The following is a 12165-nucleotide window of genomic DNA, read 5'->3' as shown; positions in this document are numbered from 1 at the left end:
TTTCAGACTATAAAAGTGTAGAGTGCTGACCCATGACAAAATCCTCAAACAAAAAATACTACTTCTAAAAAACTACTTTCTTTCAACAGAAATGGGAATTCTTACTACTCTATCAGGTGTGTCCAGAAATACCAACAAGGACAACAATTCAGGTAATGTATAAGCATCTGTCTTCTGCCCTTTGTCCTTTTTTTCACCCCACCACTTTGGCCATGTGAAATATCCTCTCCTGAAATTCCAGATATGCCTTTTTTGAAAAACTAATGCTGTCATTGCATAGCAAAGTTTTCCACTGACATATAAGAAACCTTCAAAACTAAAACCAGAAGAGCACTACACTTTTAGGAAGTACGCTACAAGCACTATTTATCATTTCACACTAGCAGTTTAGAAAAATCCTGTAATTTATCACTGACAACACAATGAAAGACAGAACATTATATTATGTATCAGAATACTGATCTGACAAGAGAAATCAGAAATGGCAAGAATCCTTAACAAATCCATTTTTACAAGTGAAAGAAACCTCAACACACTAATTTTATCTTCTACAAAGAAAACCAACTAAGAACACAAATTTGAAGAAATACATATTAAAGACGTGTGAATTTATAATTATTTGACTTCTTCCATTAGGAAGTTTCAGAGAAGATAGCATTTTGTGACAGAACTTTATGCTTTCAAATGTAGCATATAATTCTTACTGTCTTTTCTCTTTCATGATGTCAAAGGATGCTGCCATATTCATCAGTGTTGGTAAGCAGTGCAAGTGATGGCTATGAGAATGAGGAAGAATTGTGTTTGCCTGTAAAAAAATCCAACAAAAGACCAGTTAAAATAACTTATTAGAACGATTTCATCCATCTTTTTAGGATCAACATTTCAAGAATCTACCACTTTTCACAAGATTTTCACAAATTTATGACAACAAAATTACATTTTGCTTAATGTCAGAGCATAACTACCCACATGATTTTGAATTTGTGATCTAACAAATCAACCTGAATTACACTAGCAAGTAACTTGAAACAATATCAGAGTTTTATAATACATATTGTTTCCACTGGAGTTTAAGTTGCAATATACAAAAACTTCCAAAGCAGGAGCTTATGTCATGTATATAAAAGTACTAAAAACCCCTAAAATCAGAAATACAATTAAAGCTGATGATTTCTACTAAAGCATTACCGCACAAAACGCCCTGATTTATTAACATAACATTCTAAGTTACTGGACATTTAAGCGCTTTTAATAAACATCTAGTTCTACAAATATTTTTAGAAACTAAAGAACAAGCAGATAAAGAGATTACTTACATTTCCAAACACTAAATAAACAGGTAAGTATTTTTTTCAGTTTTTGAGAAACAGTAGCCATATCTGATTAACAGATCATCCTTCAGAAAATCAAAAAATACCTGTGCTTTATAGCATACTCGAGTGTGAGTTAACAATCATGCCCATTCAAAAGTATTCAGGAAACCAGAAAAATAGGATATAATATTATAAAAAATGTAGCACTGGAGTATTTATGAAAACAGTATCATCATCTCAGTACAAGATTAGTTTCAGAGAGAGAAGATACTGTAAGAGCTGTCTTAGGTCCACAGAAGTGGAATGAAGCTGAAGTTTCCCTGCAGCATGAGCACTCCACCAAGATGGAGTTGCCTGAATGAGTAACATAAAGTACCAAAAGCACATCAAGCTGAGTATGAATAAATTTTCATCTGTTTCCCCTGTGAGGCAGAAAGCTAAACACACTTGGTCAGAGGCCTATTGACCATCATTATAAGAAAAGCAAAAATTAGCAATGGTCCTTTTCCCAAACACAGTTACTGATGGGAGTGTTCAGAGGGTTCCAGCTTAAAAATACAATTGCTGCTATGGCAAGAAAGTGAGTGTCAGACCTACGGACAGCCTTGGAGCAGAGCCCCTAGCAGTTTACATACTTTCCAAATAGTCTTCCTACTGAATTATACTGGCTTTAATCCATGAAGTGCCAGAAGATATAATGTGAAATTAATCCACTATTCAGATGAAAACTACATGTTTCAAGCTTGGAATACAAATTAATGCTATAATAGCAAGTATCTATTTAAAAGTAGATACATAGAATGGTATTTACCATATGCAGAAGTTCTCCCAAGAGGATAGTTGCTCTGACAGATACATGGTCATCGCTACTTGTGATCACTTCAACCAGACCCTTCAGAAAGCAAAAAAACATTACAACATTTAAGGTATAACATCTTGCCTGAACTCTTGCAAGCAATAGATGTAGCAAGCATCTATTAAAACTGAAAGTCATTAGTTACCTCCAGAAGTCCATTGGTAATAAAAGCAGAAAGCACTAAAGCCAAGTAATTATCCATGAGATCAGGCCTAAAGAGAAAAAAAGTAGGGAAACAGTTTAGAAAGTACATTTCTTATTGTTCCTGCAAGAAAACAAGAAACGTTTTGTCCACACTGCCACAAAACAAAAGAAGAGGAATGGCTTAGACGAAGTTAGTCATTAAATTCTCACCTTGACCTGGCTCGATGGGGTAAAACAGTTTTAGCCTCAGCAGCTACAAAGCCATCAGAAAGCCTCCAGCAGTCTTGAAACCTGCCTGGATCTAGAACAAGAAAATATGGACAATGGTAATTATAAACTTGGCTTTTACAGTATTATTACAATGGCAGTCTGTATGTAAATAATAACCCTTGCCCGCAAATATTATTTCAGGTGGTTTCAAATTACAGAAAATTTTGTCAGAGGGGATCTCTAACAAGTCCTCTAGTCCACAGTCCTGAACAAAGCAAGGGTACCTCGAAAGCTAGGACAAAGATTATATCTAAGTGTCAACAAAAACAGTGATATTTCCAATTCATAAACATATTAAACAAGTTTAAGAGAAAATACCATTAGCATCTAAAATGTTACAAGGTACATCCATATATAGGAGTAGAAAGTTTGCAACAAATTTATTTACTTATAAATTTAAAAAAGCAGAGACTTCTCTTGGGTTTACAAAAGAGTAATTCTAAAGGTAAAATACTAACTTGGTTAAATTCAAAGACACGAAAAAGCATGAACTTGCCCTCAAAAAAGCAGCAGTCTAAGGACAATGGAGATAACTAACAGATAGACAATATACAGAAAAGACTGACTAACAACTTGTCTGTAGTACTCACTAACACATCCACAAATTATGAATACTCCTAACAGTTCAAAGAAGTCTTATCTGTAGTGCTGACCTTACAATCTTTGCATTAATGCCTAACTATGCTGATCTTTCATCAAACTTATAACACTTAACAGGTGATAAAGAATTTCAGACAGGACTTCAGAGCACCCAATAAATTCAGCGATAAAACAAAGCAATTTACAGTACATAGGAGACAGCAAAGGTTTTAAATTTGTATAGGAGTTTAACACACAGAATTCTTATGTGAATTGTTTTAAATACTTACCTACACTGAGAAGTGCCTCAATAAATTCTTCTGCAATAACAGGGAGAGGAAGACGAAATATATCGTAGAGAACTTCAAGCAGACCTCGCTACCAAAAAAAACATAACACAACAGGAATTTTACAGATTTACAAAATTGTCCCTTAAGATTTCTAGAGTGGTAACACTGGTGCATTTGTTGCAGTGTTTCTTTCACAAATGGAAATAAACTGAAGAAGAGAGAATGAGGTTTTTATTACTTTTGAATTATCCCTTATTGGCATTATGAACGCAATAGTAGTTCAGGCTACTTGGACTGCAGATTTTTACAATAGTTACATCTGGAACCATCAACTTTTCTCTATTAAGTTTAATTTGTGAAGAAACATTTTTTTAACTTGGAATTCAACTCTGATTATTATGCTTATAACTTGTGACTGCAGCTATTGTAAACATGCTTTGATTTGTGACCAGAGTAAAAAGTTATTTATGAATTTTTCTCTCCTTCATTTTGTCACATGTACATAGTGTGCTTCCCAATTTCATAGGAATTTTATAACAGAATTACAGACTTGAACTTTGGGGGTTAAATAAACTCAAGAACATAATTGGAGTTCTTGTTTCATGTTTCATAACTGGAGTCTGTATTTATTTAAACCACTTAATTGTTTAAAAGTTAAGAATAACTTAATTAAAATATTAAGTATTATTTCAGTAATATATTGCAGTAAGCATATTACCAGTGCTAAATATTCACCACCTACCCGGATTTCCATATTTGGTATACAGAGTACTCCAATGAGAGACTGAATCCCAGAATTTCCAGGTTTGCACAGGCTGATAATACCTAGAAAACATTAAATGTATAACAATATTCCCTTATCAACAAAAGAAAGGACAATAGACAAATTATTAAATTAGATTTCCAGTTTGAAAATAAGTACACATGAAAAAAAATTACTAATCACAAAACTTTATTTCCTCATTAAAAAATTGTGCTACTTTTGTCCTTCCTATTGTGAACAGTACTGAAAAGTTACCTGTGAAAACAACATATGCATGGAAGAAATGAGAAAAAGATGAAAGTGTCTCTAATGAGTAGCTCTTCAGCCTGAAGGTTTTCATCATCTGAGGAGAACTGTAAGGTATTTCATTCAAAAGCTGTATCTTAACCTAACAAATTAATTCCTTTTCCTTTAGTCTCAGGGAAATTCTAACAACTAAGTGCCTGAGTCCAGGAAGATGCAGTAACACACCTATCAGAAACTGTTTTCTGAAAAGTTTCAAAGTCATCACATGCCTTCTCTTCAAGCATGTGAGAACATTTGAAAGATATCTAGATATTAAAATTAAGCTTAGCGATAATTGTCAGAATTTAAAAAATAACACATATAGTGTCACAAAACAGCTTAAGTATAGCCTGGAAAAATTCCACTCAAAATTTTGGTGAATGTTTATGTTAACTGATTGAAATCTGCAAGACAGTGTCTTGGAAAAAAAAAAGCAATCCCTGAGGCAGTACCTTCATCTCACATATTGTAATATCACAGAGAAAGGATTAAGTAAAATGAAAAAAAAAAAACCTTTTTTGATTTAGAAATATCTTCTACATGAAAAATTGCTATGTCCATTTCCAATTTCTCTTCAGTTATGGCAAACGCAGGTGAAATATTTGCCAGTATCTATTAACACAGACAAAAAGACTTCATTTACAGTGGCAGAACCATCTCAAATGCAAGTTCTTATGATATGAATGCTATTTTAAATATCCTTTAACACATTAGATTTCAAGAATGACCATCAAAATGTAATTTATAAGGCATTTTACAGAGAAGGGGAAAAGCTCTGCCTTCTCAGGAGTCTAAGAAAACTATGCAGTGCATCCTCCAATTTTACAGTATCAAAACACATATTAAGTACCATTGTAGGAAGGTATTGATAGAAATTAGACATATCAAATGAGACAGATCCTGTGCCATTTATAATAGAAATAAAATCACTTCCAATCATCCAATTTCAAACAAATAAACAAATCTTACCTGCCCATGATCGAAATGCAGCCACTATTCCCATTTTACTAGCCAGGAATCGCGCTTCTCTGTCCTCTCTGCCGGTGAAACAGAAATGTCACAATGCAGGTAATAATTACAAAACAAACAGTACTACAGTATTATTATTAAAAGGTAGTTAACTGAGATAGGGGACAAAATCCTGAGTAAAAGAAGTATTTTATGTATGCATATATGTGTACATATGTATTTACACAATGTATATACACAGAGAAAAGGTTTAGAAATTTTGATTATTGTTACTTTTCCTCTTCCAGGGGAATTTCCACAGAAGGATAACATAAAAACACCCCAAGGGGTCATATGAATCACTCGGCACCTCCACTGACACTAAGTCTACAGCAGAGATGAAAAGATTTGGACCTTATTCAGTTACCCAGATTTAAGCACCAATCCTGTTTCATAATTTAAAAAAAACTGAATAATTCAAGTTGTAAGCCACCTCAGGAGATCTCTCTTTAGTCCAAATCACCGCACAAAAGTCACCTGTTATCAGACTAGGTCACATTATAGAAACATAGAATGGTTTGGGTTGGAAGGCACTTTTAAAGGTCATCATAGTTCAACCCCTCTGCAAGAACTCAGTAAATGCCTTTACAGTGTCCAGAGCTTTAGGAGGTATACAAGCATCTGTAATTCAGCTTGGAATACCTGCAAAAAAACTGAAGGCTTTATCCAGCTGGGTGCTAGAAACTCAAGGCAGCAGGACCTCTCTGGACAGCATATTCTAACTCTTGACCAGGCTCATAAATAAAATCATCCCCACTGTCCCTAATACCAAGTTGAAATCTTTTTTACTTCAATTTGTCTCTGTTGCTTCCTGTCCTCCCACCTTATACCACCATGAAGGGCCCTGCCTATATCATCTTGAAAGCATTCTCATAGGTAGTAAAAAGGCCTCCATTCAGCAGAGGGCGTGCCTCAACCTTCTCCTCTCTAGGCTAAACAAACCCTTTTAAATCTTAAATTCTTAACAGTATTTTAGAAAACTGCACTCTGGCCTACAAAATTCAACTTCTAGAAATTTGGTACTTGGAAGAAGTACAGCTCAATTAAAATGCTACAAACATAACTGATGGCAAAAGTAGCAGCACTAACACTTACTTGAGTTGTCCTTCCGCTGTGTCTGGATTATGCCTGTAGTGAAAATCTGTGTAAGGGGCTAAAATTCGCTAAACAAAAGAAAGACACGCATTATTTTCACATGAAAATACAGTTAAATCACTAGTGCCCTTCCCTCAGTCCCACTCCAAACTGTTGTATTATTTCTGCTTTGTAAGTCTCAGGCTTTTATCCTAAAACATTTTATCTTTTAGACACTGTGCACTAACACACAGGAAATCTGAGACAAAAGTAAAACATTTTAATGAGTAATAAAGTGTTTAATTTCTGTCACTAAACAAATAAAACTGCACTCACCTCTAATTCTACATCTGCTCGCACATACTGTCGGGTCTTTGGATGATTAATGAGGTGCAAAACTGTAGTTATCAGAGCCTCATTTATTCGGCTTAGCTGACAGTCAATCACATTTTTCAAGATGGTACTTAAACCACCCCGAAGAGCCACCACCTCAGGATTCTGAAGAGCTAGATAAAGGAAAACAGGTAATTTTGGCCAATGAACTAAGATAAAACATTTCATGGTACATGACAAACTCATCATTTCTAGTATGAGTATCTTATTTATCCTGAACACTGCTGAGGCACATGTAGAGCTTTTTATGGAACCAGCTGACACTGGTAATGAATGGTGATTTTGGATTCATTTATCATACACAAAGATATTGGTCACTCAGTCTCCAACTGGGCCATTTCCCAGCTTAACTCCCAATCAAGTTTCCATATAGCAGTTTCTGGATTTTCCCATGAAGAGTTTTCACGTTACACTGAACCAACATAGATAAAATATTTATACTGAAATAAGAGTAACATTTTGTTTATTTCTTTAAAACAGAAACTTTAATCCTGTAAATAAATTACTGAATTATTTCCCACTGATTGATTTTGAAAACCTTTAAAAATTAGCAGCCAAATGAAAGTTTAGGGAGTTAGTATAAAGCACTGTCCCGACTACTACAGTACCCATCTCAAAAATTTTTTAAAATGAGGATATTTTGTAGTTTGCTGAACTCTTCTAAATTTGTAAGCATCTTGTGTATGGAAATCTCCCTATTTCAAATCCATTACTTTAAGAAACTCCAACTGCAGTAGAGAAATGTTTTTAACGCAAACCAAAACTGTCAAGTCTTGAAGGAAAATATGAAAATCTGAAACCTTTGCCTATGATACATAAATAGCTTTTAAGTCATTTTAGTTTATATCACACAAATAACTAAATTCCATGAAACTGTTGATAGGAACACTTAACATCTAATTCCTTATTAAACAAGTACTGTGAATGACAACCATGTCAAAACTGAACACTAATTAAGAAAATTTATCTTACCTAGTTCACAGATAATGGCTATACAGGCTCGAACCATTCTGTCTCTTTCTTGAAGACCATCATTTCCAACTGCTATCAAAGAATTAGTAATAGAACTGGGGAACAATGAAGCGTTCACAGTGATCATCTGCCAAACAGGAAAGAAAAAGCCTTGTGGTTTCTTTACATTTCTCTAAATGCTCTTACATATTCACCAGTATTCTATTACCTTCATACAGCTAGACAGACCAGTCTGCCTATTACTTGGTTGTATCTGGTGAATCTTCACAACTATTTATTTTGCTCTTGAAATTTTTTCAATTTCAATTTGTTTGTCAATTTACTTTACCATTCGCTTTGTGTTTCAGCTTTTTACTTTTATATTTTATCTTAATACGAAAGAATTTAAAAGATGTTTATTGCAGTGAGAATTAGGATTACCTTCATCATAGGATTTTTTTTTTCCCAGAATTATCTTGACAACATTATCCAATGCATCCAGTATGCCAAAATATTGACAACATTATCCAGTGACACAGTCAACTACAAACTCATCGACTATTAAGGACATTCTGCACTACAGAAAGCCTCAGCTGTTAGTTTGAGATACTCAGAATTCACACCAGATTAAGGAGCAAGATGTATTAAAGCTAAAGAAAACCATTCCTGAACAACCAATACATCAACTCTTCACTGTCCCCCAAGTGAGCTTTGACTACAAAGGCTGAGCAACTGCTCATATTTTTTCAATTTGTGAAAACTGAAAAATATCCTGCTGGAACAAGAAGATCACTAAACTAATGTATTACTAAGGAGGAAGCAGGTTTTTGAGTGACTGCCTAAAAAGGGAACAGTGCAATGTTTTATAGCCCACTCAGCCATGTCATCTTTTTTTTTTCTACTAATAAATAAAAATAAGACATAAAAAAATACTCAATATCCACCAAGCACCTAAAAAATTAAGACTAGTTTCCAATGCTTTTGCTTATCATCTTTTTTGTTTTCAACAAAACCAGGCTTATCTTCATAATTCTTCCACAAATATTTTGTCCTATATCCACTTCACACCTCCCTTTGCGGTGTTGTAGGTATCTGTGCAAAGACGATTAGTTTTTTACCTTTTTTTGCAGAGGTCTTAAAATGAGAGGGGATCAATAATTATGACCAAAATATTGGAACAGTTTTAACAAATCTATCTTTAAATACATGTTTTTGAGAAGCTTCTTGTTATACATAATGTTAATGCCACGAAACAGGAAGTTTTACGATAGGACTTTAAAGAGAAAACAAATTCTCTCCCACCCACACAGTCTTTCACTTTTACATGGGAAAAAGAAAAAAGAATAAGCAACAGAATAGGTGCACCAATCCACTCTAGAAACTGCAACTTGTTTGCTACTGATATTGCCATGGGACTTCCTGTGAGGACACAAGCTGCTCTGCTTCACTGTCCTCTTTGCTTTGCAGACAAGAGAAGGAAAGGCTTCTTGTAATGCTCAATTCTAAACACATCAGTAAACAATTTTTCACATTTACTTTGTATCTGTTCTGTGTATTAAAATGCAGTTCTAAAGACCAAGGACAGGTAAAGGAAAGCTACTTATAAGCAGCTACAATGAAATAAGTAATAGAGAGTATGAATTCGGTCTTTTAAGACTCCTTTAGGAAAGAGGAAGAAAGAACATGGCTCATATTGCATCTAACCCTGACTTCTGCTTTAAAAAGAAAACACCCAGACCATAAAATTTAAAAGAAATGTGTTACTGACTTCTATCAGAGATAAAAATGCTTCCGGAAGCAACTTCATGACATCCTTTTCATGGCTGAAGATATTACTAAATTGTAAGACTTTTACCCGTAAATGCAGAGGTGATTACAGTCAAAACAGGCAGTGAGCACTCAGCCTTCAAAAACTATTCGAGATCAAGTTTTAAAAGTTAGATTTTTTTAAATCTACATACACCATTTAAACCTAATATTTTTAAAACAAAGTTTACAATTGCCTTTTCTAAATTCATAAAGAAGTATTACTACTTTATATTTTGTTGTTCTTCTCTATGAAAAGAAAGAAAAGAGAAGGCTTTAATTTTAATGTATGCAATTCTCACAGACATTTTTACTACCTAAGATGAGGTTAAAGAGCCACATCTTGAAATTGAAAACAATAGTTCTGTGATACTGGAAAAGCCCAATTCAGTTTCACAGTAAATTATCTTCTAAACAAGTTTGTTAGCTTTTTTTCCTTTTATGTGCCCTCTATTCTTTGCTTTTAGTCGTTTATATTATATAGTCCTATTCCTAATCTTTTAGGAATCCTGGCATCAAATCACTAAATCTGATATATTGAGGGAGATGAAGACAGAAGCAGAAGAAGGGCAAGAGCAGGGTAACAAAAAGACAGTGTGAAAATGCAGAATATGCTATTCAGGAAGCACAGTACTCCTTGTGAGAGAATTTCTTGAGTACTGACTGCTCTATGCCAATGCATGCTTAACTGCTGTGGCCTAGACAGCACATGAGAAAGCTGCTAACTTTAGTGGTAGCAGGCTGGGTGGCTTTTTGTTGGTCTGACATTGTCTTTTAAGAAAACAATGTTAGAGGTAAGTAGCAAAAGATGCTAGAAAAGGCTTTCCATCAACATTTCTCAGCATCAAGGAACCACAAGCGTGGCTGCACAGCCTGTGCATTTGATGCACACACCTGGTGCACACCAATATTCTTGCACCACGACAGAAAAAAAAACCACCAAGGGTCAGCTGTATGCTTTCTTTGATGCTTCTCTTTGACCATCATTTTTTTCAGATCAAGCTAATGAATTTGCTTCTCTTGCTGTCTCTCTCTTCTTTCATGCAAGACAGAAGTTTTTGCTCAAGTAGAAAATGCTCAAAAAAGCCCAGAAATAATGAGGACAAATTTCTGACCCAAATAAAAACCGATTATGGATGTGCTTCCATCCTCTGATGAGTCTATAACGAAGCTCTTCTTCAAAGAAGTTTCACAAAACACTTTTATAATAAAAGTGCAACTTCGTTAAGGACCTGCTCCTTCATACTGGGGCTTTTTTGTTTGTTTTTGTCTTGTTTGGGTTTGGAGGCAGATGTCTTTAATACTTAAAACTCTCTTTTTTGGCACAATTGTTAATCAAGTACATTGCATCTCCTGTGAGACAGAAAATATACTTAGATAGATTTAAAACACAAAGAGATTTAACATAGACAGTACTCCTGGGGAACCATTCTTCAACTACTTCAAGCTTTACTCCAGACTTCAGTAGTTTCTACAAGAATATGAGAACAATAAAGAACAGCAAAGTCCAGCACAAAGGCAGGATATTATGTTTCCTGAAGACATTTGGTACCTCTATATATGCCAATTTTTCTAGGATGAACTTGAAAATGCAGCAACCATACTTTTAAATCTCACATCCATGGGTGCACAGTACAGTAACCATCACAGACTTAACACATTTCATTGAGTATCTGAGACAAAATCCTGTGGACAGCATCAACTGCTACCAACAAAGTGTAAGGATATAAGCATTCCTTGAATGATCACTTCAGTGACAATTGTCTCAGGTCTTGCATGGCAGAAAATCTCCCAATCTCTGACTCACAGATGCTTAAACAACTATACAATGAAGTAGTCATAATTTCAACAATGAAACTTAATATTGTTTTTATGCTCTTGCATTCACTCTTTGATAAGTGTTTCCCAAACCTCATCCAGTAAGCATGATTTTTCTAGCACACTTGAGATTCTGAATGGTAGAACTGTAAAACCAAAACAAATCTCTTCACTACATTTTTCTGTCTTTTAAATTATCAGCTTTATTACATGATAAAGGTAAAGCAAGGTATTAGAGACTGTGAAAAAACACTGTTGATGGAGACAGCCAGGAGTCAGCACAATTGAGTGGCACAGCAGATACAATCATACATAGGAGATTTTACCTTTCTGACTAATCGAAGTGCTTGTGTTCTTTCTACTTCATTACTCTGCTGTATGTCAATGCACCTAAAGTAAGTTAAAAAAACACATTTTGTAACTTTCACCTTAATGGTTAACACCTCATGTTAATATTTATGCACATGGGTATAAAAGAAAAATAATTTGACTTATGGTTTAAAAACTACACTTTTCAGCAAATACACTTATTATGATACATCAGTTAGGTTTGGTTTCTATTTTCTCTGCTATTTTCATTACAACTAAGTCACTAAAATGTTCTCAAATATAAAA

General features: G+C 34.4%; 1 protein-coding gene across 1 annotated transcript in view; it reads right to left on the bottom strand.

The window, feature by feature from the left end:
• The window catches only part of RICTOR (RPTOR independent companion of MTOR complex 2), a 75397-nt gene that overhangs the window by 34046 nt on the left and 29186 nt on the right, over window positions 1–12165 (bottom strand). Inside the window, exons 6-16 of the mRNA XM_058823270.1 lie at window positions 11877–11940; window positions 7948–8074; window positions 6919–7088; window positions 6604–6671; window positions 5470–5537; window positions 4195–4277; window positions 3453–3540; window positions 2524–2614; window positions 2315–2381; window positions 2125–2205; window positions 705–805 (exon numbers count right to left, since the gene is read on the bottom strand). Of these exons, the coding sequence (XP_058679253.1) occupies window positions 705–805; window positions 2125–2205; window positions 2315–2381; window positions 2524–2614; window positions 3453–3540; window positions 4195–4277; window positions 5470–5537; window positions 6604–6671; window positions 6919–7088; window positions 7948–8074; window positions 11877–11940 (1008 nt within the window). The remainder of the gene's footprint in view (window positions 1–704; window positions 806–2124; window positions 2206–2314; window positions 2382–2523; window positions 2615–3452; window positions 3541–4194; window positions 4278–5469; window positions 5538–6603; window positions 6672–6918; window positions 7089–7947; window positions 8075–11876; window positions 11941–12165) is intronic.

Source organism: Ammospiza caudacuta, chromosome Z (assembly GCF_027887145.1).
Source record: "Ammospiza caudacuta isolate bAmmCau1 chromosome Z, bAmmCau1.pri, whole genome shotgun sequence".
Classification (NCBI taxonomy): Eukaryota; Metazoa; Chordata; class Aves; order Passeriformes; family Passerellidae; genus Ammospiza; species Ammospiza caudacuta.
Note: the sequence above shows the minus strand (reverse complement) of the source record. Positions and strands in the feature narration are given on the sequence as shown.